Source organism: Chenopodium album, chromosome 20, assembly GCF_948465745.1.
Source record: "Chenopodium album chromosome 20, dcCheAlbu1.1, whole genome shotgun sequence".
Lineage (NCBI taxonomy): Eukaryota > Viridiplantae > Streptophyta > Magnoliopsida > Caryophyllales > Amaranthaceae > Chenopodium > Chenopodium album.
In genome coordinates, this window is record NC_137853.1 from 3,764,364 (window position 1) to 3,789,345 (window position 24,982).

General features: G+C 33.9%; 5 protein-coding genes and 1 long non-coding RNA gene across 7 annotated transcripts; 3 read left to right on the forward strand and 3 right to left on the reverse strand.

The window, feature by feature from the left end:
- The first annotated feature begins 1,681 nt into the window (after positions 1 to 1,681).
- LOC145596606 (uncharacterized) lies at positions 1,682 to 6,577 on the forward strand. Of its 2 annotated transcripts, none has more exons than XM_081652804.1 (7): positions 1,682 to 1,930; positions 3,309 to 3,397; positions 3,561 to 3,636; positions 4,770 to 4,819; positions 4,895 to 5,227; positions 5,887 to 5,934; positions 6,176 to 6,577. In XM_081652804.1, the coding sequence occupies exons 1-7, from the start codon at positions 1,732 to 1,734 to the stop codon at positions 6,350 to 6,352; spliced, it is 972 nt and encodes a 323-aa protein (XP_081508930.1). In that variant the 5' UTR covers positions 1,682 to 1,731; the 3' UTR covers positions 6,353 to 6,577. The 2 variants fall into 2 exon arrangements, with proteins under 2 accessions (XP_081508930.1, XP_081508931.1); XM_081652805.1 differs by having other exon boundaries at positions 1,686 to 1,930; positions 5,896 to 5,934; positions 6,176 to 6,573.
- A 345-nt stretch (positions 6,578 to 6,922) lies between these two features.
- LOC145599061 (uncharacterized) lies at positions 6,923 to 8,113 on the reverse strand. Its single transcript, XR_014103691.1, has 2 exons — positions 7,934 to 8,113; positions 6,923 to 7,428 (listed from the first exon to the last, which is right to left on the reverse strand). It is a non-coding gene; the product is annotated as an uncharacterized LOC145599061 (long non-coding RNA).
- Positions 8,114 to 9,929: 1,816 nt separating this feature from the next.
- Positions 9,930 to 12,187, reverse strand: LOC145599260 (uncharacterized). Its single transcript, XM_081655658.1, has 2 exons — positions 11,642 to 12,187; positions 9,930 to 10,817 (listed from the first exon to the last, which is right to left on the reverse strand). Exons 1-2 carry the CDS (start codon positions 12,125 to 12,127, stop codon positions 10,152 to 10,154), a joined length of 1,152 nt encoding a protein of 383 aa, XP_081511784.1. The 5' UTR covers positions 12,128 to 12,187; the 3' UTR covers positions 9,930 to 10,151.
- Positions 12,188 to 15,072: 2,885 nt separating this feature from the next.
- On the forward strand, positions 15,073 to 17,633 carry LOC145597332 (monooxygenase 3-like). The gene is made up of 6 exons (XM_081653467.1): positions 15,073 to 15,447; positions 15,730 to 15,876; positions 16,190 to 16,255; positions 16,358 to 16,523; positions 16,624 to 16,852; positions 16,979 to 17,633. The coding sequence occupies exons 1-6, from the start codon at positions 15,209 to 15,211 to the stop codon at positions 17,482 to 17,484; spliced, it is 1,353 nt and encodes a 450-aa protein (XP_081509593.1). The 5' UTR covers positions 15,073 to 15,208; the 3' UTR covers positions 17,485 to 17,633.
- On the reverse strand, positions 17,573 to 19,493 carry LOC145597333 (uncharacterized). The gene is made up of 2 exons (XM_081653468.1): positions 19,062 to 19,493; positions 17,573 to 18,036 (listed from the first exon to the last, which is right to left on the reverse strand). Exons 1-2 carry the CDS (start codon positions 19,315 to 19,317, stop codon positions 17,870 to 17,872), a joined length of 423 nt encoding a protein of 140 aa, XP_081509594.1. The 5' UTR covers positions 19,318 to 19,493; the 3' UTR covers positions 17,573 to 17,869.
- Positions 19,494 to 20,787: 1,294 nt separating this feature from the next.
- On the forward strand, positions 20,788 to 24,660 carry LOC145596517 (ras-related protein RABD2c-like). The gene is made up of 8 exons (XM_081652695.1): positions 20,788 to 20,923; positions 22,058 to 22,130; positions 23,035 to 23,082; positions 23,197 to 23,244; positions 23,632 to 23,703; positions 23,795 to 23,950; positions 24,057 to 24,160; positions 24,361 to 24,660. Exons 1-8 carry the CDS (start codon positions 20,910 to 20,912, stop codon positions 24,452 to 24,454), a joined length of 609 nt encoding a protein of 202 aa, XP_081508821.1. The 5' UTR covers positions 20,788 to 20,909; the 3' UTR covers positions 24,455 to 24,660.
- The last annotated feature ends 322 nt before the right edge of the window (positions 24,661 to 24,982 follow it).

The following is a 24,982-nucleotide window of genomic DNA, read 5'->3' on the forward strand; positions in this document are numbered from 1 at the left end:
TAAGTGATCATCCTTTTCATTTGTTTTGCTATAAATTTAGCTCAATTCCACATTCATTTTCAAAAAATCAAAAAAACTAAAAATACACCCTCCTCCCTATTTCCTTAACACATCCTCTTTGTTTTTTTGTAGGTTGGTGTGTGTGGTAAAACCAATAATACCCCAAAAAAATTAACTAACATCCATGGGTCTTTCACGCGCCACTCTTGCCCTTACTCTTATCGTGGTCCTTGTGGGGTCTGCCTTTGCACAAGGACCCGTTATGGCCCCAAGCCAAGCCCCCACCACATCGTCCACACCCGTGGCACCCGTCCCAGCCCCAGCAGTAGTTGTGGCTGCACCTGTCCCAGCCCCAGTGGCCGTGACCGCCACACCCCCAGTAGCAGCTGATGTCCCAGCAGTGTCCCCTGTTGCCGATACCCCAACCGTGGCTGCTATGCCTCCAACTGACGTAACCGTGGACGGTCCCTCCATGGCCCCGGCCCCGGCCCCGGGACCGGATGGTGATCACGATGGTCATGACCATGATGGTGCTTTTCTTCATGGAAGCAGCTTGGCTCTCATTGCTGCCCTTGGAGCAGTTGCTGTCTTTGCCTAATTCATCAAATTACAAGCATGAGTTTTTTCTATTTAACTCTTTTATTGTCATTTATTTATAAAATTATATTGTGCCCTTCAAAAAAGAAAAAAAAATTTGTGTGTTTGTAGAGGGACAATTATTCGAGAATCATACATGTTCTTCTATATTTGTTGCCGGTGATCATCTTTTTAACACATGCTACGTACTCTCATGGTACGTATGTTATGGGTTGACTTTTGGTCATCATATCTTTTCTTCAGCTATTTATTGATTACTATATATTAAAGCTCCAATTTTTTCAATTGTTGTGTTATTTAAATTAAACTACATATATTTACACAAATGTTTTGATCTTTTCTTGTTTTAACTTTATTTTTCTTATGGAAGACAACAATTTATTCAGTACAATTTATTCAGTACAATTTATCCAGTACAAATATGTGTGGTAACATTGCAACCCTTTCTAGATTTTCATTCGTTTTTAAAGATCTTAGCCAAAATGATTGATCATAAAGTCGATCAATAATCACGCACCTTCAAATTATGTACCTTTATATTATTATTTTCATTTTATACAATCAAGCAGGTTTCAACTAATTTACTTATCACCATATATGCTTAGTCTTTTATACAAACAACTAAATAATTAGATTCTTTCAAAAAAAAAAAAAAAGATAGTCAAATTAGGCATTGCAATTAGATATTCAATTAGCCCAATATGGGCCACAACCTAGAATATTGACTCGACCCTTTTGGCAAAAGCGTAATGTATGTCAATCTCAATGTTGTTGACCTTATGTTTTGAGGAAATTAGACCGACTTAACTCAATAAGACTCAAAATTGTTTACAAATGCCAATCAATTGTGCTCTATTCAATTACAGAGTAATTGATGCTAAACTAAATAAAACTATTCAAATTATTTTCAAACCTAACTTAAACTCGATAACCTTTTATTAAGGTCTTGTTATTTTCAACCACAATTGGTTAATTTAAACGTTTAGAATTGTTCGATTTATATTCTATGAGAGTATCATGTATTCCTTACATGAACTTATTAATCCAAGAATAGCGGGTACCTTTATAAATCTTAAAACCTTAAACATTTGCACACCCTATTCTCATGTAACTCTCTTTTGTGGGATTGAAAAAATGGAGAGCAGAGCTTCAACAGCAAGCACAAGTAGCAGTAGCAGCAGCAGCATGAGTGATGAAGGTAGTACCATAATAGTACGGCAAAGTCAGAGTATGAGAATCGAGTTTCCCTTTACGCTTAAGGTGGGTCAGGTCTTTACTGGCTTTGGCGTTGGTTGTGGTATTGGTATCGGCGTTGGTCGCCCCATCAATTTAGGTACTTTCTCTTTCCTCAATTCTTGATTTCACATTCTACTTATGGATTTCGGAACTTTGTTCAAACGCAAAAATGGGGATAACCCACATCAATTACCCCCTCAAAAATCCTGTAAACTTCTAATTTTGTGTTTATTATGTTTAATTGCAAGTTAATGTACTAGTTTCTATGTTAGTTTATGTTATTTGCTTGATTGATTTTGTTTTCTGTACTAGTTTTAATTGTTTATGAATTAGCCCCATAAATTGTTATTTGTTTGAATTTTTTTTTGGTTATTTATAGAGTTGTAGTTGTGTATGAATTCCCAAATTTCAAGAATCAAAGGGGTGTTTATGTATGATTGTCCAGGAAAAAGGGTAGCAGGAGATTTAATGCACCTCAATGTTCATGAAATGGCACTTAAGTTTGAATTTGGAGCTATTTGTTTTACTTGTTCTGTATGTATATTGTTTGTTTTGTTAATGTAGAGATGTAGACATTTGTTGATATTGTTGATGGAGCTTCAGGATGACTTTTAGATATTGGGGTTTGTAGACATGCTCATTGCTACTTAATACTTATTGGTTGAACTAAATTTTTGCGGAGGGTCCATTTGTCCCTTCGTGTATTATGCTTTCTGTTGGTCAATTTTCGAAGGATGGCTGTAATTTGCTTGCGAGATATGCATACATTGTTGGACATTTTCGATCTTCAGGTCATGATATAATTCTTTCAATTTTTGCCTCGATTGTTGTCTATAGTTGCCGGGGTTAATGGCATTAAGGTTTTGTAATGACCTTGTAATTAGCGAGATTCAAATTGGGTTGATTTTGTGGTCTAGAGCTGAAGTTGTTACCTCTAAAGGAAGAAGAAACAAGTCTGAGTGCAGTCAAAAGTTACCCATGAAGCAATCACATGTTAAGTGTGCACAAATCTAGGGGATTTTCCAATACCCAATAGCTAGTTCAGTTGCTAGGTAGGATCCAGCCATTCATGCAAGCTATTCCATTCAGGCAAAGCTTGGGTCTTGATCCTACCACTATCATACTTTAATTGGTTTGGGCTATATGATAATTAAGCCATTGAGGTTAGGCTAGATTTTTTCTTTGTTGTATAGGTTGCTCTTGGGCTTTGGACAATTATCTGTTTGACTGCTTAATTTTTTACCGTAGTTACATGTAGTGATGTACGAAATATGTATTCTTGGAAGTTTGGCTTCTCTCTTTTTTTCTTTCTTTTTCCACTACAGTGTATTTACATTTTCATTAACTTAAGCCACAATTTAGCTGTTTTGAAGCAGTAAAAAGTGTTCATATCATTCTGCAGTTTTCAGATCATTTTATTAATCTGTGGAATTAGTTGCTATGAAGACTGTTAATCAATTGACCAATCTTGTTAGGTGCTATCCCTATGCTGAACCAAGTTATGAGTGCTGCTAGTGGTGCTACGCAGGCTTTCTCTGGTATGGGAAGACATGTGAACCATTCCGTATGTAATTTTTTGTCCTCCTTTTTAGATTGCAATCTTTTCATTGATGAGTTCCTCCCCCCCCCCCCCCCCCCCCCCCCCCCCCCCCTAATTATCATTCTTATATGTTATAGTGACTTGTAAGTCATTTTCAATTTGGTGACATATTTCCTTTTTTTTTCAGTTGAAGAAGATAGGTGCAAAGAACATTGAGGCAGGCATAGGATGTGGAGTTGGTTTTGGTCATGGTTTTGGTGCTGGTAAGTGACTTGCTATGGAAGTATAGGGAAAAAAAATTACAAGCTTGCTGCTGATTTGGTTTGGCAATATCTGAGATACTCGCTGTTGAAACTATATATAAGATGTGATGTAGGGCGTATAATTGAACTTCATGGCGAAAGAATCTGGGTGCAAAATACTTGCTTTTTTTTTTTCAAGATCTGAGACCGCTGTTGGTGACATTGTTGAAACCATATTTATGTATTTTGTTCCTCAGTAGAATGGCAACAGGCAACATGAACTCATATCATAAAGGAGTAATTAGATGCTAAAAAGGGATGGAGAAATGTTCAACTCAGTGTCTCTGTGACAATGGCAAGATGGAATATAGGCGAAAAGACTTGGCTTTTTTTTCACAGCATAGAACATGTAAAAGTTGTTTTGTTTCTGTTGTGAATCTTGTGATGATGCTACCCCACTCCCCAGCTGACCTAGTTGAAGAAAGTAGCTAGAAAATTGATTTGATCCCTTCCCAATGCATTTTCTCAATTTGGGTGCAGTGTCTATTGAGGACATAATTTGGCTCGATTGGAGTAGCCACAAGACCTTGAAAGTAGAAAATGATACACTTTCTATGTCTCATGCACATGTAAAGTGATTTTCCATTCCGTTTTCATTCTAACATTTGTAATTGGGGATAAGGTTGTTGGTTTCCAAGGCATTAAGGTAGCAAATTTCCCTGTTTAGGACCTTTTAGCCGTTTTCTGAAAGGAACAATGTGTCAGTAGAACTATGGTAAGCTAGAATCAGGGCTGCAAGGTCAGTCAATAGTGATTGTAGGTAAAAGGCCGATCTAACTTATTCAAATGAGAGTTTATTTGGTCAGTATAGTAAGACTCCTATCATTTAAACTGTAATTTTGTTAGATTTTTAATGTTATTATCTACTTTCTGCTATGCTTCAAAGACCCAGAAAACATGCATTTTTTTGCTGATATCTATATGCCTCTTGTTTCTGAAATCTGAACTTTGGGAAAGGGGATTTGGGATATGTTAATGGTTTCAGTGGACTGGTTAAAGCAGTTTGTAATGAAGAGTAACGGCTAATAAAGTTTGAGCTTTGCCTTTTGGTGCTTCAGTGTTACCTGTTAATGTATCAACATGCACCTGTGCAGGTCTTGCTCTGAAGCCGGGAGTGGTCCAACGTATCCAGTTGTCCATGATAGTATGTATCGATTTTGCTATAATCTCTTAAGCTCTCTTTGATTTTGTGTAAAGGTTTAATATTTGAAATTACTAGGAATTAGTGAGCAAAATGATGATGAAATTTGGAGTAGCCCCTGATTTATCAATTGGGCAAGGTCTTCTCCCTGCATCTGTGCAAAGTAGTATGACTGCCATTCAAGGTTCAGCTCGAGATCCTATGGGAAGTATTGTAAAAATTGGAAAGAAGATACCAGACGTGAATAACCAAGATCCTGCAGGAGATGGAAAATTGAATATAGGGATTGAAAGGTTTGGATCAGAAGACGTGCCTTCAAAATTACCCTTGGGCAATCGAACTGAGAAGCTTATCAATGGCTTTCTGCAAGATCCAGTTTTGAGAGGAGAAAATTCTGAGCTACATGACAGGGTATGTATAAATAGGAAGATTATATGCTTAAGTACATAATTACCTACTTCCCAATACAGAGTTCTCTATCACTATGTTATGATGTCCCTAAAAATATGTTCCATTTTCAATTTCAAGGTAATAGAGTATTTTCAATTTCAAGGTAATAAAGTTTGTGTGTTTCCTAATGGGATCAAATATGCCTTTCTACTCGTTGATAGTTTGGTTAAATATGTTAAGTAGCGATAGTGTATATATTTCTCCATTGGCTTTGCATTACACTGCTGAATTCCATTGACTGGTTACTCTTGATTGTGTATTCCATCTACGATTTGTATATTATATTCTATTATGGCACCCAAGATTTCCAATAGTAAGTCATCAAGCTATAACCTTGTTTTTTCCCCAGTCTGCTGAGTTGATATGTGTTTAGTAGTTTGGTCGCTAGATGTTACAATTGTGAATGACATAAAGTGCTGCAAAGGTAGCAATGTCTTAGGTTCCTCTCTATAGTTAATTGGTTTAAGGGAACTGCGGAGTTCTACTAGAATGAACATGCTTAGATGAGTCAGTTGAAAAACTTAAATTATGGTCTGGTTAAAGCTTCTGTGTTTGAATTACAACTGTTATTTATTTATGTCATTCAATGTTTTTGAATTTCATTTAATCATACTGGATAGCTCCTGCAGGATGAACAGTTGGAATCAGAAAACAGGATGCTTCGAATGGTCAGTTCTGTTATTAATCTTTGTGCAATCTATAATCATGTTCAAAATTGTATATACATATTATATGGTGAACGAACTGAACATAAGCAAATGAATAGAATCACTTAGCAAACCAGTTGCAAATCAACAAAAACGAGAACAAAAAATTACAGTACTTTGTAAAAGATTGTTGCTTCTTAAGAGTATATCAGCTTGATACAAGAAACTAAATCCCGAAGTTAATTTTTCCTCTTTTGATCAGGTTGTCAAACATCAGCAAGTCATTGAGGAGCTTATGGAAGAGAATGAAAGGCTTCGTCAAGTATTGGTTGAAGACTTGAAAGTTCCATCTAGTAAGTTACAAGTTAGACATTCTGTTAGAAACGAGTCTCCCTGTTCTGATTGTTTCAAATGTAGAAGAAAACAACGGAGGAGATAGAATTTTCATGGTGATCTTCATGCATAATAGCGATTAATCTTTTGAGTTCTTAATTCATTTGTATCAGGTTCCTTACCCTTTTTTTGTGTGTGTGTGTGTGTGTTCATGTTCCCAAAATTGTTGATCTTGGTATGTGTATCAGCATATAATACAATATACACACTACGGAGTATAATTGGAGATCATAGAGAAACAAATTAACATCACAGTACACCAAATGAGAAAGCCTTAAATTTTTAAAGCCTTAAACATTTGGTATTTTGCAATTTATTTTATGTTATGTAGTGATTGTATAGTCTAACAATAGCATATATTCACTCTAATTCTTGTGAATTGTGATTCCATCTTATATTCTTATCTTATTATGTTGGCATATGGCATTACTTCATATATCAATACACCATGAATAAAATGTGTGATGGGATTTAGTCACTCGTGTTGGGTTTTACACCCAAGACTTGTAGGCTTGTAGCATAGCATAAAGCTCGATTTTACACAAATTGCATCTATTCATTAAATGTTAATGACTTGTAAATTAATAAGATTGATTGGGAGTTTGGGGCCGTGATATGACGTATATGAAACTTGGAAAGTTCGCTCTAATCTAATACGGAGTACAATATTTATTGGGTTTACATTATTGTTTAATACAGAATAAATTCAAACACTTTATTGTACACCCGAATGTGACCCCCTTTCGTGTGTCATGTTATTGTACAAAAAAGTAAGACGTGTGAACATGGAAATCATAGGTAGGCCAAAGGTCTCTTAATGAGATTATGAGACTTGGAAATAATAACCATCAATTTATTAGGAGCATTTATAAAAGCCGTAGATGGGATCAACGACGCAAGAATTACAGCACTTGGCGTAGGGTTCACAAGGATAGCCTTTTCGTATACACGCCTCTTTCTCCTTCTTCTCGGTGTCTACAAGTTGATCTTGTAGTATGCCAGCTTCTTTTGTGTTTAGAACCACTTGGTTAACCCTATCTCTTCCTTTGGCCGTCTCTATCACCTTCATGCTATGAACTCCCTGCCCACTAGTTGTTTCTGATGTCCTTGCATATACCGGACCTATATTAGCATAGCAAACCTCGATTATTATTGATTAATCAGTTGTTATAGACTTATAGTCTATAGATTAATTGAAATTTGACAAGCAATGAGGACTATTTCTAGTGATAAAGACTAAGGGTCTATGTACGATAAATTACATGTTTGAGTCCCCTAGCCTTCTTCATTTGTAAGATGTAGTAAAAAAGGAACAGTATTTACTAACTTGCATCATTTATGATGATACAAAATATGCTTTATAGAATAAAATTAGCTAACCCTCAAGTTTAAGCTGTTAAAACTTACCTTTTGGTTGTGGTTGTAGTTTATACTTCATAGTATACATCTCAAGTTAATTAGCAGTAACCGGTAGGTAATTAATCGACCTCTAATCAATGTTATTTGGACGGAAAGTAGTGTTAATTATGGTTACGGACAAGAAAAACCAATCAAAGAAAAAGTTAAATGTAGAAGAGTGAATTGCATATATGAACTATGAAGCACAATTAAAGAAATGAGAATTAACCTGTTGTAGCAATTAGCACAAGAATAAGTAGGATGATTAGCTTGATGCAATTGAACAGAACTCTCTCCATTAATAATAATTTTGGTGGTTATAATTAGCTATCAAGTCGGTATTACGATCTTTGATTATTGATAGCTCAGTGACTAATTTTGTACTTCAATTTTTAGCATGTCATGATCTCTATTTATAGCCTATAGTTATTAGTTAGTGGCATGTGATAATAAATATAAATTATAATGTGAATGAGCTATTGTTGATAACAATTTTGTAGTGCGCGGTGGAAATTTTAAAATGTAAAGTCGTTATTGGGGTCCTCTAATTTGTCCAATAGCAAAAAGTGGTTAATTATCTATCACATAATAAATAATTGAATAAATATGGATTATATTATGTCAGAATAAAAAATCTTTGAAAATTGGCCAAACGAACGCTCTTGAGGAGTTAGACAAAATCATGTGTTGCTCGGTGTAATTAATGTTAATTTTAATTTAATATTTATATTTTTAATTATTTTATCCAACGTTTTTGGAGCGTTCAATTGCTTTTGCCTTATGTAAATGATACAAATGACTAAAGTTGCTCTAAGGAGTTAAAAGTGATAGTAATAAATGAATTAAAACATTAATTACATTTGATCGACATATGATTTTGTCATTCATAATTTATAAATTAATACTTCGTATAAATTTAAGGAAATGTACCAAATGCTTTTTAGTAGCCTTGTCAACTATCATTAAGCATTCTGAAGTTTTAGTGCTTAATTTCTAACCCTATATCGTTGAGGGTAGCATGTGATCGGTGAATGCCAAGATGTAGCAAGCGAGGGGGCCAAATAAATCGGTGAGAGCCAATTAAGAAGTAAAAAATTCTGTGTGATCATACATGTGAAGGAAGACATGCATGAATATTAGACAACCAACAATCGAAGAGCTAGAGCTAATAAGCTGGAAATGTGTTGGAAGCATAACATTTCCAAACAACGCATGTAAGTGTTCCATTAATATTAAAGATAGAAGGAAGACAGAGTCAAATACATCATAAAACAAGTATAAGGGTAAGGGATCACTCCTCCTATTGTCATATGGCTTTGAGATGGAACTTGTTTGGACTTGCGAAGTGAATTCTCTCTTTTGATTATAAGTATGACCCAGGGTCACATTAAATTTAAAAAAAAAAAAAAAAATTATTTTGCAATCACAATTCACAAGCCTCATGGTGGTTAAATTTGTTGCTTGAACACACAGGGGTTGAATAATGTAGCTTGATGATGTGGGATCAAGACTTTAAATGGTAATGTATGGACTATAGTGTTCTTGAGGATGAGTGTATTAGTTCCATTTCTGTCATTATTATGATATTACACATTCCAACCCGATTGGATTTCATAAACGAAACAGACGCAGGTAAATGACAAAAAATGGAAAAAAAAAAAGCATTTATTCACACAAACAACATGAAACATACGCTTGCATATTTGTCCATAGGTCTAGTTTAAATAAAGTGATTTTGTTGGAAAATTCGGGTGACAAGAAATACAGTGGATTTTCCGCGATTATTTCTAGTATAGAATCAGTCAAAGACTCCGCGACAAAAGATACAAACAAAAATTCGATTGATCGGACATATGAAAACCCTAACCCTTAGTTGATGTCGCACATACACGCAAATAGAGCCTTAGAGGAGTTGAATATTCCAGTTGTCTGCTTGCGAGCATAAAATGAAACATGTTGATTATTGCTTGGTGTGACTTACAAGCACAATATGGGAAGGTTATAAGGTTTGTCAGTTTGTAGGCTAGTTCTGCTTATTAGTTATTATCAATTTATCATATGGTTTTATGATAGAGCTTTCAGTTAAATTGTGTGCTACTCTATAAATTATTAATTAACTGAAGTCTAGTAATATAGATTACTTTTCTTTTAATCAATCATATAAATATTAAATATACATACAATAATTTATAATTCTACCAAACTGACTAATTGATTGCAAAAAATAATAAAATATATGAATTACATTAACACAATGTGGTCAATTACAAGTATACATTAAGCATACGCACATACATGACATGTATATAATTTGTTAACAAAATATTCGTAAGATACAATGTACCATAATAAGGTAAGACATATAATGAGGGAGATCAATCAAAAATTCAAAACAATAATACATGGACTCTCTTCTTGAGTTGGTTGGGATTATCAACACACAAGATCTAATAACATTCAATGTCTTGATCACTAGGAACGGTGACGTATACATGTATGCCAGATTTGCCCTCGATTGCGTCAGAAATTACAACCAAGACCACTCCTTGAAGGGCATCACAAGAAATCCAATGTGAAGCATCAATTGGCCCATTTCCTCTTTGAAAAGCAACATCATTAATTCTCAAATCTTCCAAATTAGAAGAATTAAGCTCATATTTCAAGTTTTTGGGTGATGTAAAATTGGCTTGTCTTGTAAAAATCTCAACTTTGGAATTCCCATTTGGTTCTTTGGTAATTAGAGTGAATGGTGAACCCAATTTGCTACCAAATATGTTATCTGCCTTCTCTAAGCAATGTAGCACAAAATACTTGCAAATTTCATCTCTTATATGTTTTGTTTCTTCAATTGAAATGTTGAATATCATGGTTTTGGAAGTTTTTCTTCTAGTATTGCTTGACTCATGGATCGTACCATATTCATCTTCAGAGCACCCAAATTTGAAATAAGAGGAGTACATACATGCAAGTGTTTTCGACATTTCACTTTTATAGACCATGTTCATATGAATTTTTGCCCATGTGTTGAGGAACTTTGCCATGTACAAAGGGTCCGTCAAGAGAAGGCTACAACTCACCCCAATTGAGTATCCACCACATTTAAATTTGGTCATCTATACCAAGAAAATAGATTAGTAAAAGAACCTAAATAATTATTTCAGTACTAATCCAAAAAAAATGTAAATAATATAAAAGGCTTGTCGTACTTTTTGAACTACACTAGTAAATGAATAATCTCTACTTATCATTATAAAAACCAACAATGTAAGTAATAATGATAAGTAGAGATTATTCATTTACTATTGTAGTTCAAATTTATACTCCGTATTAATAGAGACAATCGATCATTGGTCCATTATTATTATAATTGAAGCTATCTTATTAGTTACAATTGATTTAATTATAATCATCCATGTATTGAACATTATTACCATCTTCTAACAAAGGAAATATAATGATCGATAATAACCTCGATCACAATAAGTTAATAACAATTATATTGTACTTCCAATAGCTATTCACATTTTAAGAGAATCTTTTAACTTATTTCAAAAACAACTTAAATAATAAAATTAAATATAGTCATGTAGGTACTAATCTGATTCATTTCAATGATTGCTTAAACTATTAATTTTTATGAATTAGACTTTTTTTAACGAGAATTTTTATGATTTAGACTAATAAGCAATTAGAGACATAGTTAATGATCAATATGACTTAATTTTGTGCATTTATTGACAAATGTATACTGTCAAATCAGGAATATTAGAATTGAAGGGAGTTATTATTAATTTATAAATAGTATATATTCGTATTAATAGAATTTTGAGATCTAATCACTTGATATATCAGATCTTAATTAAAACATTATTGGCTCGAGCAACATCTATGTAAAGATGAAACATGTAGATTATAGTGTGCACGTAACATAAATTACCTGAATGTAGAAGAGTGGAGAAAATATAGGATTAGATTCATCAACATTTTTCCAATAAAGCAATTTGCCTTCAACTTCATTTTTCTTCTCCTTCGACAATTCAAGAAAATGTACCAAACTTAGTGAAATTTGTACATCAATACATCTAATTCCACTATCATTAGACACAATATTTAAATCTCCATTATCTTCAGATTTTCTAAGTCTTCCTGCCAAAATAGGGTGCTCTAACAAGGCCTTTCCTAGGGACTCCTTGATCCATCCCTTAGCATGCAACCCATAATCTTCACTATCATCACTTTGCTTCTTGTAGCAAAGAATGGTATGCATCCATTTTTGCAACACTACTCCATGATCATGATGATTGTTGTCCAATGATTCGTTGCTTGAGACCGATATCTTGTGTGATAATCGTGGCTCGGTTGCCATCATTGGTGATGTTGAGTAAGCACATTCGATGTCAATGGATGTTATTGCCATCTTCATGCACTTAATATATATAGTAATGTTTTTATAAATTTTTGTATTATATATCGTGTTGGTCCTTTTTATATGTAGGAAATATGTAGTTTAAGGCTCTAAGGAATACAAGTATATATATAGATATTCTAGCGTGGTAAGATCCACTGCCTTGAAAACGATATTTGGTGTGACTTGGATGTTGCATCATTATATTCACCAATACGTTCCCTTAGGACTTAAACACAACGCGCTTTCACTCTATAGTAGTATGCACTTACTAGCTAGTTAGAGCTTGGAGACAATGGAGTCATGAAACACAAAAGGTTAAAATTTGAAGAAGCAAGGTGATTACTTTTGTGAATAATGCTTATTCACCAACATTTTTTCCAGGAATTTAATTGCTGAAATTGTTTGGTTAATAAGTGTACTTCAATTTCATGTGAATTGTGAATTTTCGGAGACTTAGGTAATTAATTAACTTCCTGGGCCATGATATATTAATATGCGGCAACGAACTCAAAATTCTTAAGATGTTACAATTCCTCTATTTTGCAAATTTTATGTACTAAATTAAATTAAACAGCAAGGAATTTAAGTTTTTCAAAGAATTTCCATTGCATATACGTCAAAAAGTGCAACCAAGCAAACACCAAAATGATTGATAAGGTCATCATCAGAACCAATCAAAGATTATAACCATCAACTAGATACTTAAATAGCATTAAGGCTTTCAAACAATATACGCTACTTCCAATAACTCCACCGTTAAATATGACCATGCATTATATTGTCATTATATATACCTATGCTAATTTACTACTTGTACAATTTTTTTTAATAAGGGTGGCTAACGCGCGCGATTCACGTACGTAGTTAGCTATATTGAGAAATCTTTTTCGGTTTGGTTTTATGTAACAACATTAGTTATTGATAACATTAATGAGGGAAAATAAAACAAAAGAAAAAATATTATACATATAATTCGCATGCATAAATGAGGGTAAATATGTATATAGACATTTTAAAGATACAATTAGCATAACTATTCACAAGTATTTGATTAAAATTCTAATAAGATAGGGATAACAAAAGTTCCTAAATAAGTCTATGGATCATGTGGCACTATTCATTTAATTTGGCTACATTACTCTATACTGTCCACATACAAATGATAAAATTAATTAAAGGTATTTAGGTATTTTATACGAGATTTGAATCAATGACCTTGACTTTATGAGTTTAAAGCCATAAACTTATAAAGTACAATATCGATATCTCAAAATATAATGATTCATCTATCTAAAGTATTATCCGATCCTAAAAGTTTAATTTTTGTATGATTAGAAGAGTTATTTATTTTATTACCCTTTGGCAACAAGAGTGATGATCTTATAAAAAAAAACACTAATTTTTCATATATGGCCGCATTATTTGGTTATATTAGGGATTACTTGGGTGGACATGGGTTATCCGTTCAGTGTTTAAAAGAATCAGTCTGTCACACGGCGTAACTAGCCAGTAGCCACTTAACAACCTAAATTATATGCCTGACCTAAACTTTTTTTTTGGCAGTTGGAAAACAATAAAAACAGCCTGACCTTAACTTAATGAACAGTATTTTCATTAAACACACCATGTTATTCCATTAAAGATTAAGCTACCCAACGAGCAACCAAAACTGCTGAATGCCTGACCTTAGAGATACAAGTAGATTTTTTTTTTTAAAGCAAGGTACAAGTAGATTTATTCAGTGTTAATTGACTTGATTCAGAAACAACACATGCTAGTATATATGCTACTCCCTTCGTGTTTAAATAAATACGAAGTAAAATAAATGTTTGTGATATATACATAATAAGAATATATATAGTCTTGTGGATACTAGTTAAAATTGTCCTAATGAATAATTTATTAATATTCAATTGTTATAATCTTTACTTATTTATTAATTACATATATTATCACTCAAAGTATTGCATTGACATAACTGCACAAGGTAAAGATTTTATTTATTTAAATATAGAGGGAGTACAAATATTATGTAATTGTATACTCTTTCACTTTAAATTGTATGTATGTAGTGTGTTCTTTTAAGAACATCACTTGAAAGATCTAAGAGTTGATTTTAATGGGTTAAAACTAATTAAGTTTTGTTGATTAGCTAGTAATATATAACAAAAATAATTGGACACTAATTCGTGCCCGTGTGAATGCACGAGAAGTGTTAAAAGATTTAATTATATAGATAAAAGAAAAAATTAATTAATGCTGACGTTACACGTCGAGAGTTAAGTGTTACAGGTTTTGCTCTCCTCTCATTGACACCACTTTAAAATAATAATATAGATATGTGTCACTTCATGTTAAAGGAGTTGGCCCTTTAACATGTCATTCATTCATGCAATACGACTATAATACCCTTAATTCTGATGATTAACATAAACTTAGTTTTACATTATTTATTTTTGGGTGGATGAGAAGTGCGGCTCACCGGGTTGGGATGGGATGGAGCGCGTCTAGTCTAAAATTCTTCATACCCGACCTTTTATACCCATGTTAATGCATCCTTGCCCGACCGCCCCACCACCTACCAAGCCTCCCTACATCCCCGTCCAAGCTAATTTTCTATTTGACCTTGCCCACTAACACCCTAACTATTCATAAGTATTTGGTTAAACTTTTAATAAGCCAGGGATTTCACATGTGGTAAATCATTTTTATCATCTTACCACCTTTCCTCCCTCTCTTTCTTATTTCAATCGCAATTTTACTGACACCGTTCATCTTTCATTTTCATATCCTCGTTTGATTACTATCTTTATTTGATTCTTGAGAGAATATTTTACTTAATTATATAAAATCATAAATTTATTGAACTGATTTATTTGCTTATCAAAATTTAAATAAGCTAAATAAACAATTTTTCTTCAACATTGTTTATTTAACGTGGAAAGAACAAGACCTTAGATTATTCTTTCACCGTTATTTCTCAGCCACTACTTGCCAATGTTGCCATCATTCTTGTAGCCATCTTCTCACAACCCAATTTTTCTTTCTTCTTTGTGCAATTAATTGTGTTTTACTTCCCCTGCAACACTAAAAAAAATGTCATCAAAAACTTTATCATCTCTTCTTCTTGCTAACAAATTTCTCCCACCTTACTCTTCAACCTCGCTCAATCACCAAAAATCAACATACTCACCTAACAAATTTATTCAATATAAACCAAAAAATGGAAACAAATTCTTCTGTTTATCAAAGTCAAATTCTGATACCCGGAATGAAGATGTAGTCATTGTTGGTGCTGGAATTGCTGGTCTCGCCACCGCTCTCGCCCTTCACAGGTATTATTAGACACCCCGTGTTTATTTACTCTGTTTGAATTTAGTTATCACGTTACTAGTTCAAATTATATTATTAACATACTCTACTGTTTAATTCCGAATTTAATATATTACCTCTATTTGACTTTAGTTATCGTGTTACTAATTCAAATTAAACCATCAACGTAACATCTAATTCCAAGCAGACTACATATAATAAGAGCTAAAATTTTGGGGTTAAAACTTTTTGTTCTTTTGTAATGGTTAATATGGTAATTAAATTTTGATTATGTTTTATGAAAGGCTTGGAATTCCATCATTAGTTTTGGAGCAATCAGATTTCTTAAGAAAAGGAGGGACATCACTCACCCTCTTTAAGAATGGGTGGAAAGTATTGGATATTCTTGGTGTTGGAAATGAGCTTAGGACCCAATTTCTTCAAATTCAAGGGTAATGCTTTCATATTCTATACAATTATGCAATAATCATATTTAATCATTTTATTTCAGTTTACTCGAATAATATTGTAAAAGCTTATTTGTTATTGCATTATCTGAAGCATAATACATACAGTACTAGTTTTGATCAATCCTTGTACTTAGGCCTAAGATCGTTTTGCAATATTGAAAATCGCGACATAATCCATGAATGTTAGTATGTTACCTTCTGAATAAGACATGACAATTGATTGAATAACACTTGGTATAATTTTATGATTCATGTGTTTTTGCCACTAAATTTGTACATGATATCAGCTGCACAGGATGACTATAAAAACAGACGAAGGGAAAGAACTCAAGTCATTTGAGTTCAAAGACGTGGATCCAAGGTGAAGTAATTCACATTTTGAGCTATATTTGAATTATCCTTTGAATTCATGGGTTTGATACGGAGTACTAATTAAGTTGAAATACTCCGTAACACAATGTAGTCAAGAGGTACGCGCAGTAGAGAGGAGAGTTCTTCTGCAGACTCTTGCTGATGCACTACCCCCAAATTCTGTGCAGTTCTCGTCGAAGCTGGCTAAGGTTAAAACAAATCAGGGAACAGGGGAAACTCAGCTAGAGTTAACTAATGGTGCTAAATTATCAGCCAAGGTTGTTAGCTATCTACTGATGTGTAAATTACTTCATAATATGTCAAGGATCAAGGCTAACAGCACATAACACTAACTACTTCTGATATCATGTTCATTAGGTTTTAATAGGATGTGATGGAATCCGGTCTCAGATAGCACAGTGGATGGGTTTTCCAGAGCCCAAGTATTCTGGTCATTGTGCTATTCGAGGGCTGGGAGTTTACAGTGAAGGGCAGCCTCATCAGCCGCGGGTGAGTTACATCTATGGAAGAGGAGTCAGAGCTGGATTTGTTCCTGTTTCGCCAACAAAAGTTTATTGGTTCATCTGCTACAACAGAAGCTCTCCAGGTCCAGCAAATAACATTCTATAGAGCTATATATCTAACATTTTTACGTTTGAGTTCTCATAGGGATATCTTCATTCATTCAGTTTCATTAAACTACCTATAACACGAAGTTTTTAAAAATTATCAGGTCCAAAAATTTCCAATCCACTAGAGGTGAAGAGACAAGCACTCGATTTAGTCAGAAACTGGCCTTCTGAGCTGCTGACCACCATAGATCTTACGTCTGAAGAGACAATCAGTCGAGCAGCCCTTGAGGACCGGTGGCTATGGCCCACTCTAACTCCCCCCGTGTCAAAAGGAGGAGTTGTGCTAGCCGGAGATGCCTGGCATCCAATGACTCCCAATCTTGGTCAAGGTGGATGCTGTGCCCTAGAGGATGCAATTGTCTTGGCAAAGAAGCTCTCTAGAGCAATAAACCATGGACAAGGATCTGTTGAAGATGCAATGAAATCATATGGAGATGAGAGGTGGGCTCGTGTCTTTCCTTTAACCATCCGAGCAAACCTTGTTGGCAACCTCCTCCAGTGGGAGAATCCTGCAGTTTGTGCAGTGAGAAATGGCATTGTTATACCCAAGTTAGTCCAGATAGGACCTCTGCTGGAGCATACAAATTTTGCTAGTGAACCTCTGTAATTGTGACAATATTAAACAGCATCGGAGTGGTTTTTAGGGGGGTAAGAGATAGAAATATAGTCATAACTCAATGTGCAAGACTCAGAAGTCGACAATAATATAAATATTATACGAGCTATAATAAATTAATAAGCTGTCTTTACCATAAATTTATACATTTAATCTTCCACCTACATATGTATATAACCTATAGTCTCAGCTGCAATATTAGAAAGAGTAGCTGATCACAGAAACTCTCATCTAAAAATATTTGATTCTACTCTGCATCTCTCTAAACTATCCTTCTGACCAAAGAATTCAAAAGGATGGATGCTTGCCTAAACCAAACAGCTTCAGTTGGTTCTACCATGAGTGAAAAGAGCGCAACAGCTTTATCCATCTGAACTCACGTTGAGTGATTTTTATCAATTGTCCGATGCTGGTGCAACAAATCATGTTCTTCAAGCTCCAAGTGCACAGTGTTCTGAGTGCCATCAATGCCAACAGCCCCTGCAGCCTGCAAACCTTCAATTCTTGCAGCAACCGAACCAGGCTTGTTACTTATAACGTCAACTGAAATTTTAGAGGAGAACCAGTGATCATTTGGCACAAGGGAAAGGATTAGAGGGGAAAATCATCGCAATTACACTCAAATTGGAGGGTATTACTGTTCCCAAAAGAATCATGGCAACATGAATGGAACAGGTAGTAATCAAATGAATCATAAACCACTAAACCAGTATTCCTCAGTCCTTTAAGATCAAGTAGCTTACAAGAACGCATCTACCAAAAACAATAGGAGTAACATGGTAACAACATCTAGTCGGCTGTAGTGTGTATGAGTATGACACCCAACATTGAGAAGATTGAATATACAATTACAATTTTAAAGGGTACATAGATTCATTTTATAACTATTGCAACATTCTTTTCAAAAGATAAAAATGAAAATAAGAAACCTTTGTCCAAAGTCGGATCAAATCATGTCTACATCATTGCCCATTGCAGCTCTATACACACAAACACACACACACACACAAAAAAAAAAAAAAAAAAAAAAAGAAAAAGAAAAAAAAGAGAGATCATCTTTAACTCCAAATAAACAACAAATCCGAAAACAACAAGGGTATATTGGTATTAGTTCCTAACAAGGACACAAATCATCGAACTAATAATTCATGCTCCGTAGCATACAAACATATACTCATAAACACCAATTATTCTTGTCATTATAACATGGTTTCTGATTTTAGTGCAAGCCAACAATGATATGGACGAGATTCGATTCGACCTCATGTCTAGACTAAACCGACTAAAAAATAGCCAACATCCCTTGCCATATCTCCATTAGCTCATAAACTATAATCATATAATACAATCATAAACTAATGGGATTTAACACTAAGTATATCTTATCTTCAAATTCCTTCCTAATTCCAATTAAATTACTTCAATCCAATAACACAACAATAAAAATTCATGATTAACATAAGAATACCAACAAAACCCAGATGATGAAATTAACAGGGCAATTTTTATAAGACATAAGAAAGGAAATAAATTTATATTCATGATATAAGAAACAACAAAATTCAAACCTGGGTTGGAGAAAAACCAAAGAATTACAGCACAAAGAAGAAGAACAAGAGGAATAAGATGAATGGCATTTTCAGCGGATCTAAGGCGAGATTTCTCCTTCTTAGCGGGATGAGATCCAGGATTATAGACTGGAAGATTTGCATTGGTATTCCCATTTGCATCACCATCGATTGGTAATGGAGAAGATGAAAAGAAGGAAGATGAATTCCTGTAATATTCATCTGCTACTCTTGTATTGCTCGATGATCTATGCATTTTTTGGGTTGATTGAATTTGTCTGTGATTTTTGTGAATTTAATTTGGGTTATTGTTGAGAGATTTATGGAATTTGATGAAGGTTTTTGGGTAGAGAGGATGAAAGGAGAGAGAAAAAGGGTGAGAGGGGTGGCGGGGGAAAGAAGAGAGATGGGGATTTTGGGGAGGGAAATGGGGATTGGAAGGAAACCTTACATTCTCGAATCTTGGCCCTTTGTGTTTTTTATACTCCGTGTTACATTTACCAGATACGATCGTGTTTGTTAAGTGTCCATTCGAAAAAAAATTACTTGTATAAAGTATAGTTTAATATTATACATTTATACCTCTTCTTTTATGATCTCCATCCAAATGGCGAATACATTTTTTTTATTTATTATTTCTTTCATCTCACATTAATTGTTTTTTCAATATATTTTTTTACACCTTTTATATTTACTTTTTGGAGTAATTTGCTGAAGTTAGAAAATGAGGTGGATGTGTTGGGTGTATCGATCCTAGGATTCCTAGAGTTATAAAAGTTTTTATTAACCATGATATCTGTAGCTAGTCTCAAGAATGAGATTATTGATTTAATGATATGGTAAAATTAATTTGATTAAATGATATGATTGATAGCTAGTGAGTTTAATATATCAAAAATTAACATACTTTATGATTTGGAATTTTAGATATTAGGGAAATCATATAGAAGAAGCATAAAGAGAAAAGGGGAAGAGGGTGGCAAGGGAATGAAGTAATTAAGTTGGAGATTTTGGGGATGGGATGACAAGAAACCTTTAGTTCTCTAATAATCTTAACCCTTTAAATAATTTAATATACCAATTAACTTGATTTTATTGTTATTATTATACTTTATGATTTGGACATTTTTTTTTTTGAAATTTTATACGAATGTATATTGGATAGGTGGATTCACGGTGAAACAAATTCACCCAATACTTCATTATATGGTTTACAAGTTAAATAGTAAAGGGGATCAATGTAGCTGCAAGTATCATGCATCATTCATTTTACACTTCATGATGTATATAAGTGCACAATGTGCACATTTAACCTATAATATATTGTTAGTGATATTTGAATGGGAATTTGATATCATAATAGTCATTACAAAAAGCAACTTCTTATTACTAATTCACATTTGAATAGATAATTTAACCTATTAGCCCACAAATTAATTTTTAACATTTATGAAATTTTCTTGCATATTTTAATCAAGAAAATTAATCTCCACTTTTTATTTCCAATACAAAAATAACCAAAAACAACAAAAGGAAGAAGAATTGCTTATATAAGAAATTCATGATTGGGTGGAGATCCCAATTTCCCTCCAAAAAAATTTGACCCAATAAATAAAATCACACATTATCAAACAATTTTTAACCACGATCCATGACACGTGGCAGCTCCTCGCACCAGTTCCGACGTCATAAATTCACGCCCCTCCATCTTTCCCCATATATAAAAGGCCGACACTTTCGGTTCAATTTAAAACTTTGAACCACTTTTATTTTCTCTCTCCATTTTTCTTTGTTTATTTTTTAATTAATTGATCAAAAAACAGGTGTTGTTCTCCATTAATTTCAGTCATGAATTCTGAATAGTAAGTTTAATTTATCAATTTTAGCTTACATTTTATTTGATTTTCGAATTATGTTTCAATCAATTCATGATTTGATGTTGTTACATAATAATTTGTTTGATCATCTAATATATAGATCTAGTTTGAAATTGAGTGCAATTTTTTCACATGCATTTGTTCTATTTGATCTGATTATATATTATTAGTAGTTTTTAAAATTTATGGATTTATCAAAGTATTGATCTTTGATGAATTTTGATTGGCAAAATGTGATAATTATATCTAAGTGATGAATGCTTCATTTATTTAGGTTTGGGTTTCTGAATTAGAATTCTATATTTTCATGTTTTAGTAGCAAAATTATAGATATGTTATCATGCTATGATAGTATGCTAATTCAAATGTGAGACAAATATAATAATTTAAGAGGATTAATGGTTGAATCATTTCAATGTAATGCAATAATATGAGAAGCAATTTTATTAATTTTGCGGCCTGTGTGTGGCGGTCGCATTCTACTCTGGATGATTTCAATTTTTGTTTTAATGATCTTGAATGTTGATTTATTTTGTCAATTGTTAAAATCATTCCCCTTATTAGACTTATTACTGTCAGAAAATGAGGGGGTATGTTGAGATGTTATAATATACTCGTAATATGTGGGGATAAGCTTCGTTTTTATACTGTCAATGTTGATTCAGGATGTGCTAGTAGGCATCAACTTGGCTGCCTTAATTATATACTTTTATGAAACCAGCAATTTAAACGAATTATATCAAAAATAGGAGTGTCCTATGGGGGAAAGCGAACATGAGTGATCCTTTTGATAGCTTAATAGCTTGCCAAAGCTTTTGGCTGCATTAAGGAAAATTGTTGTAGAAATAGTGGGTTTTGGGAACACATATCTGTACATATCGTAGGTTTGTTATTAAGGTTAGAACAACTTAAAGCTGTATTAAATTGCATGACAAAGAATTTTTCTTTTCATGATTTGTGCTGTTCTGCGTGAACCTACATTTCCCGTCATTCTGGAATATTTCATTAAAAACGATTTAACTATTGTTATGAATGATGTTTTGGTAGACTAAGACTTGAAGAGTCCTTTATCTGAAATTAAAAAGTCAGTTGATGAATTTACTTCATAATTTTATGCAGTGATTACTTGTTCAAACTTTTGCTCATTGGAGATTCTGGTGTTGGCAAGTCGTGTCTTCTGTTGAGGTTTGCTGTGAGTTTCTGAACCTTAAAATTCTTATCTCTTTGTTCTTAAATCATTTGTATGGCTCGGTGGCTCCTTCACCTGACTTTGTATGATGATACCATTACTTAGCTTCAATGGATTATTTACAGAATTCCTCTTTAATGGATAGCCATTGCAGGGTAATTTATTCGGTGTAAATTTTTCTCTTAGACTCATTCTTTTTTTTTTCTGCATTCTGGTTTCTTAGTATGGATGACTTCTGAATTTAGATTGGCTGGAGCTTTCGCATTAAGTTTTGTGATGTACATAGTATATAATTGCTTTTTCGAGGGAGTTGGAATAAAAAAAAAAATGGGGCACATTCCCAAGTATATTTGAGTATTCGAAGGCCTAAGATTAGATGCCCTCGATAACTCTATAGTTGTTTTTGTTGGTGATTGCCTACCTAAACGTCAAATGTATATAGCATAATTGCAAGGTAGAGTAGTCTGTTATGTAGTGAACTGGACATAATCTATGCTAGATGGCCTGGGGTTGAATAGCTGATTCTTTAGAAAACAGTTGCAAGTGAGTTTATTAGCTTTCTTTGTAACCTATTAGCATTTTGCTTTTCTTTATAGCCAAGCAGTCGTTGACGTTTTCCCAGAATTTTTCGTGTAGACGCTTATGTATGTGTACCTTTTGATTTAAGTCTGCTTCTCCCTTTTGTTTGATTTGATTCTGAATTCTAAGATTTTCTCAATAATCTTTCATGATTTGGGTCAAGTTAAAAAAGCAATTCATGAGCAGAATTTTGGAATGTATTTTGCTCCTCTCAACACTTCCATTACTAGTTTTTTTTTGCTCATTGTGTGTGGTACCTGTGGTGTGTTGGCTCCTTGAACATTATCTTGTTACATTTGCCTGACATTAGATGGCTTTACGATGACAGGATGATGCCTATCTTGAGAGCTACATCAGCACCATTGGAGTTGACTTCGTAAGTTTATGGCTCTAACTTACTTTTCAATCCCTCCCCTCCAACAAATGGAGATGGTTTAATCTCTTGTCACATGATGTAGTATCTGATTTAATGCCCATGATTTATCTACAGAAAATCCGCACTGTTGAACAAGATGGGAAGAGTGTCAAGCTCCAGATTGTAAGTATATGATGACCTCACAGTTTAGATTCTTAAAGCTGATTCCAAAGCCACATAGAAAATAGGCTGAAACAGAAACAGTGCCAGAAAGGCCAGTCAAGATTTCAAATCGATCCTTATCAATTTAAAATGAGAGTGTAAGTAAAAGAGGATGAATGGTTATTCCTCTCCAACTTATATACAAGTTAAGCAGGAAAGACATTTATCTGATTCAGAGAAGGGATTACTTTGTGGATATCATATAAACTTTTGTGATTGGGAGAACCACTGAAAGTATATTCATCTATGCTCTCAGTGGGACACTTCATGTCTGAATTAACACTATGTGCCAATGCGGTGCAAATCTATTGGAAGTACTTGCCATTTACTTGGTTTGTTATTGTTCAGTGGGATACTGCAGGGCAAGAACGTTTCAGAACAATCACAAGCAGCTACTACCGTGGGGCTCATGGGATCATTGTGAGTAGAATAAATACTGTTTGTTGTATTGAATATATCTTCATTTTGTATAGTGTTCGTTGGAGAATAACAGCTGCATGCTTATCTGCAGGTGGTTTATGATGTGACTGACCAAGAGAGCTTTGACAATGTGAAGCAATGGCTCAATGAGATTGATCGTTATGCAAGTGATAATGTAAATAAACTTCTAGTTGGAAACAAGTGCGACTTAACAGCGAATAAAGTTGTCTCCTATGAGACGGGTAAGGTGAGTAATTAAACTAGGATTTTCATCCACATTATTTTATGCTTCTTTTCTTTTTGGTTCTTGATTTTCCACCTCTACTTCTAAACTTATGCTTGAGTTTATACAGGCATTTGCAGATGAAATTGGGATCCCCTTTATGGAAACCAGTGCAAAGAGTGCCACCAATGTGGAACAAGCTTTTATGGCTATGACTGGTTCAATCAAGAATAGGTAAATCAAATCATATTTTCGTCTTTGGACATTGAACTTATAGTGTAATCTTGCACTTTTACTTGTGAAATTTAGAATTGTGAATTGTAGCTGCAGATGAGACTAGCTTAATTCCATACGTAGTCAACTGTGATTTTATTTACAGTACAATTTTTTTAGGTTTACAACTCTTTATCTAGAATTTTGGTTTGCAACTGCAGGATGGCTAGCCAACCTGCTATGAATGCTAAGGCGCCGACTGTTCAACTTAAAGGACAGCCATTGAATCAGAAGGCTGGCTGCTGCTCATCATGAAGCGGCATCATTATGGTCTCCTTTTTAAATGGTTATTAAGTAGTTCTATTGTTGTAAACGTAGTTTTCTGTGAACGCAATCTTGCTGAGAAAATACAAATTTTGCTTCAGCTGGTTCACTAATATTTTATTTTTCTATTACTCCGTAATTGTTCTTGTTTAGCAAACATATGTACAGTATTTGAAATTATAATCCTTTTTGTCTCATGAAGAAGTTTTAGCGGGGTTGCAATGCTATCTCAGTTGTAGCTCTGCCTGGATTCTAAATTTCAGCCCAACTTGGGTCTGAGACCTAACCCCTCTCTCCCCACCCTCAGCACACACAATGTAAGCCCTGACATAGGGCGTAATATTGATCATGGGGGTATGCTAAGCCCATAGGCGGTGTAGATATAGAGAGCATCACTGGGCAATAGCATCTTTTTCCATCCGCAAAAAACACTTAAACCGAAGCCCCAACCTACAATTTGTTTCTTTCTTCAGGGACTATGACAAACCTCTCCCAGTACCAATCACAAGTCTATAACAA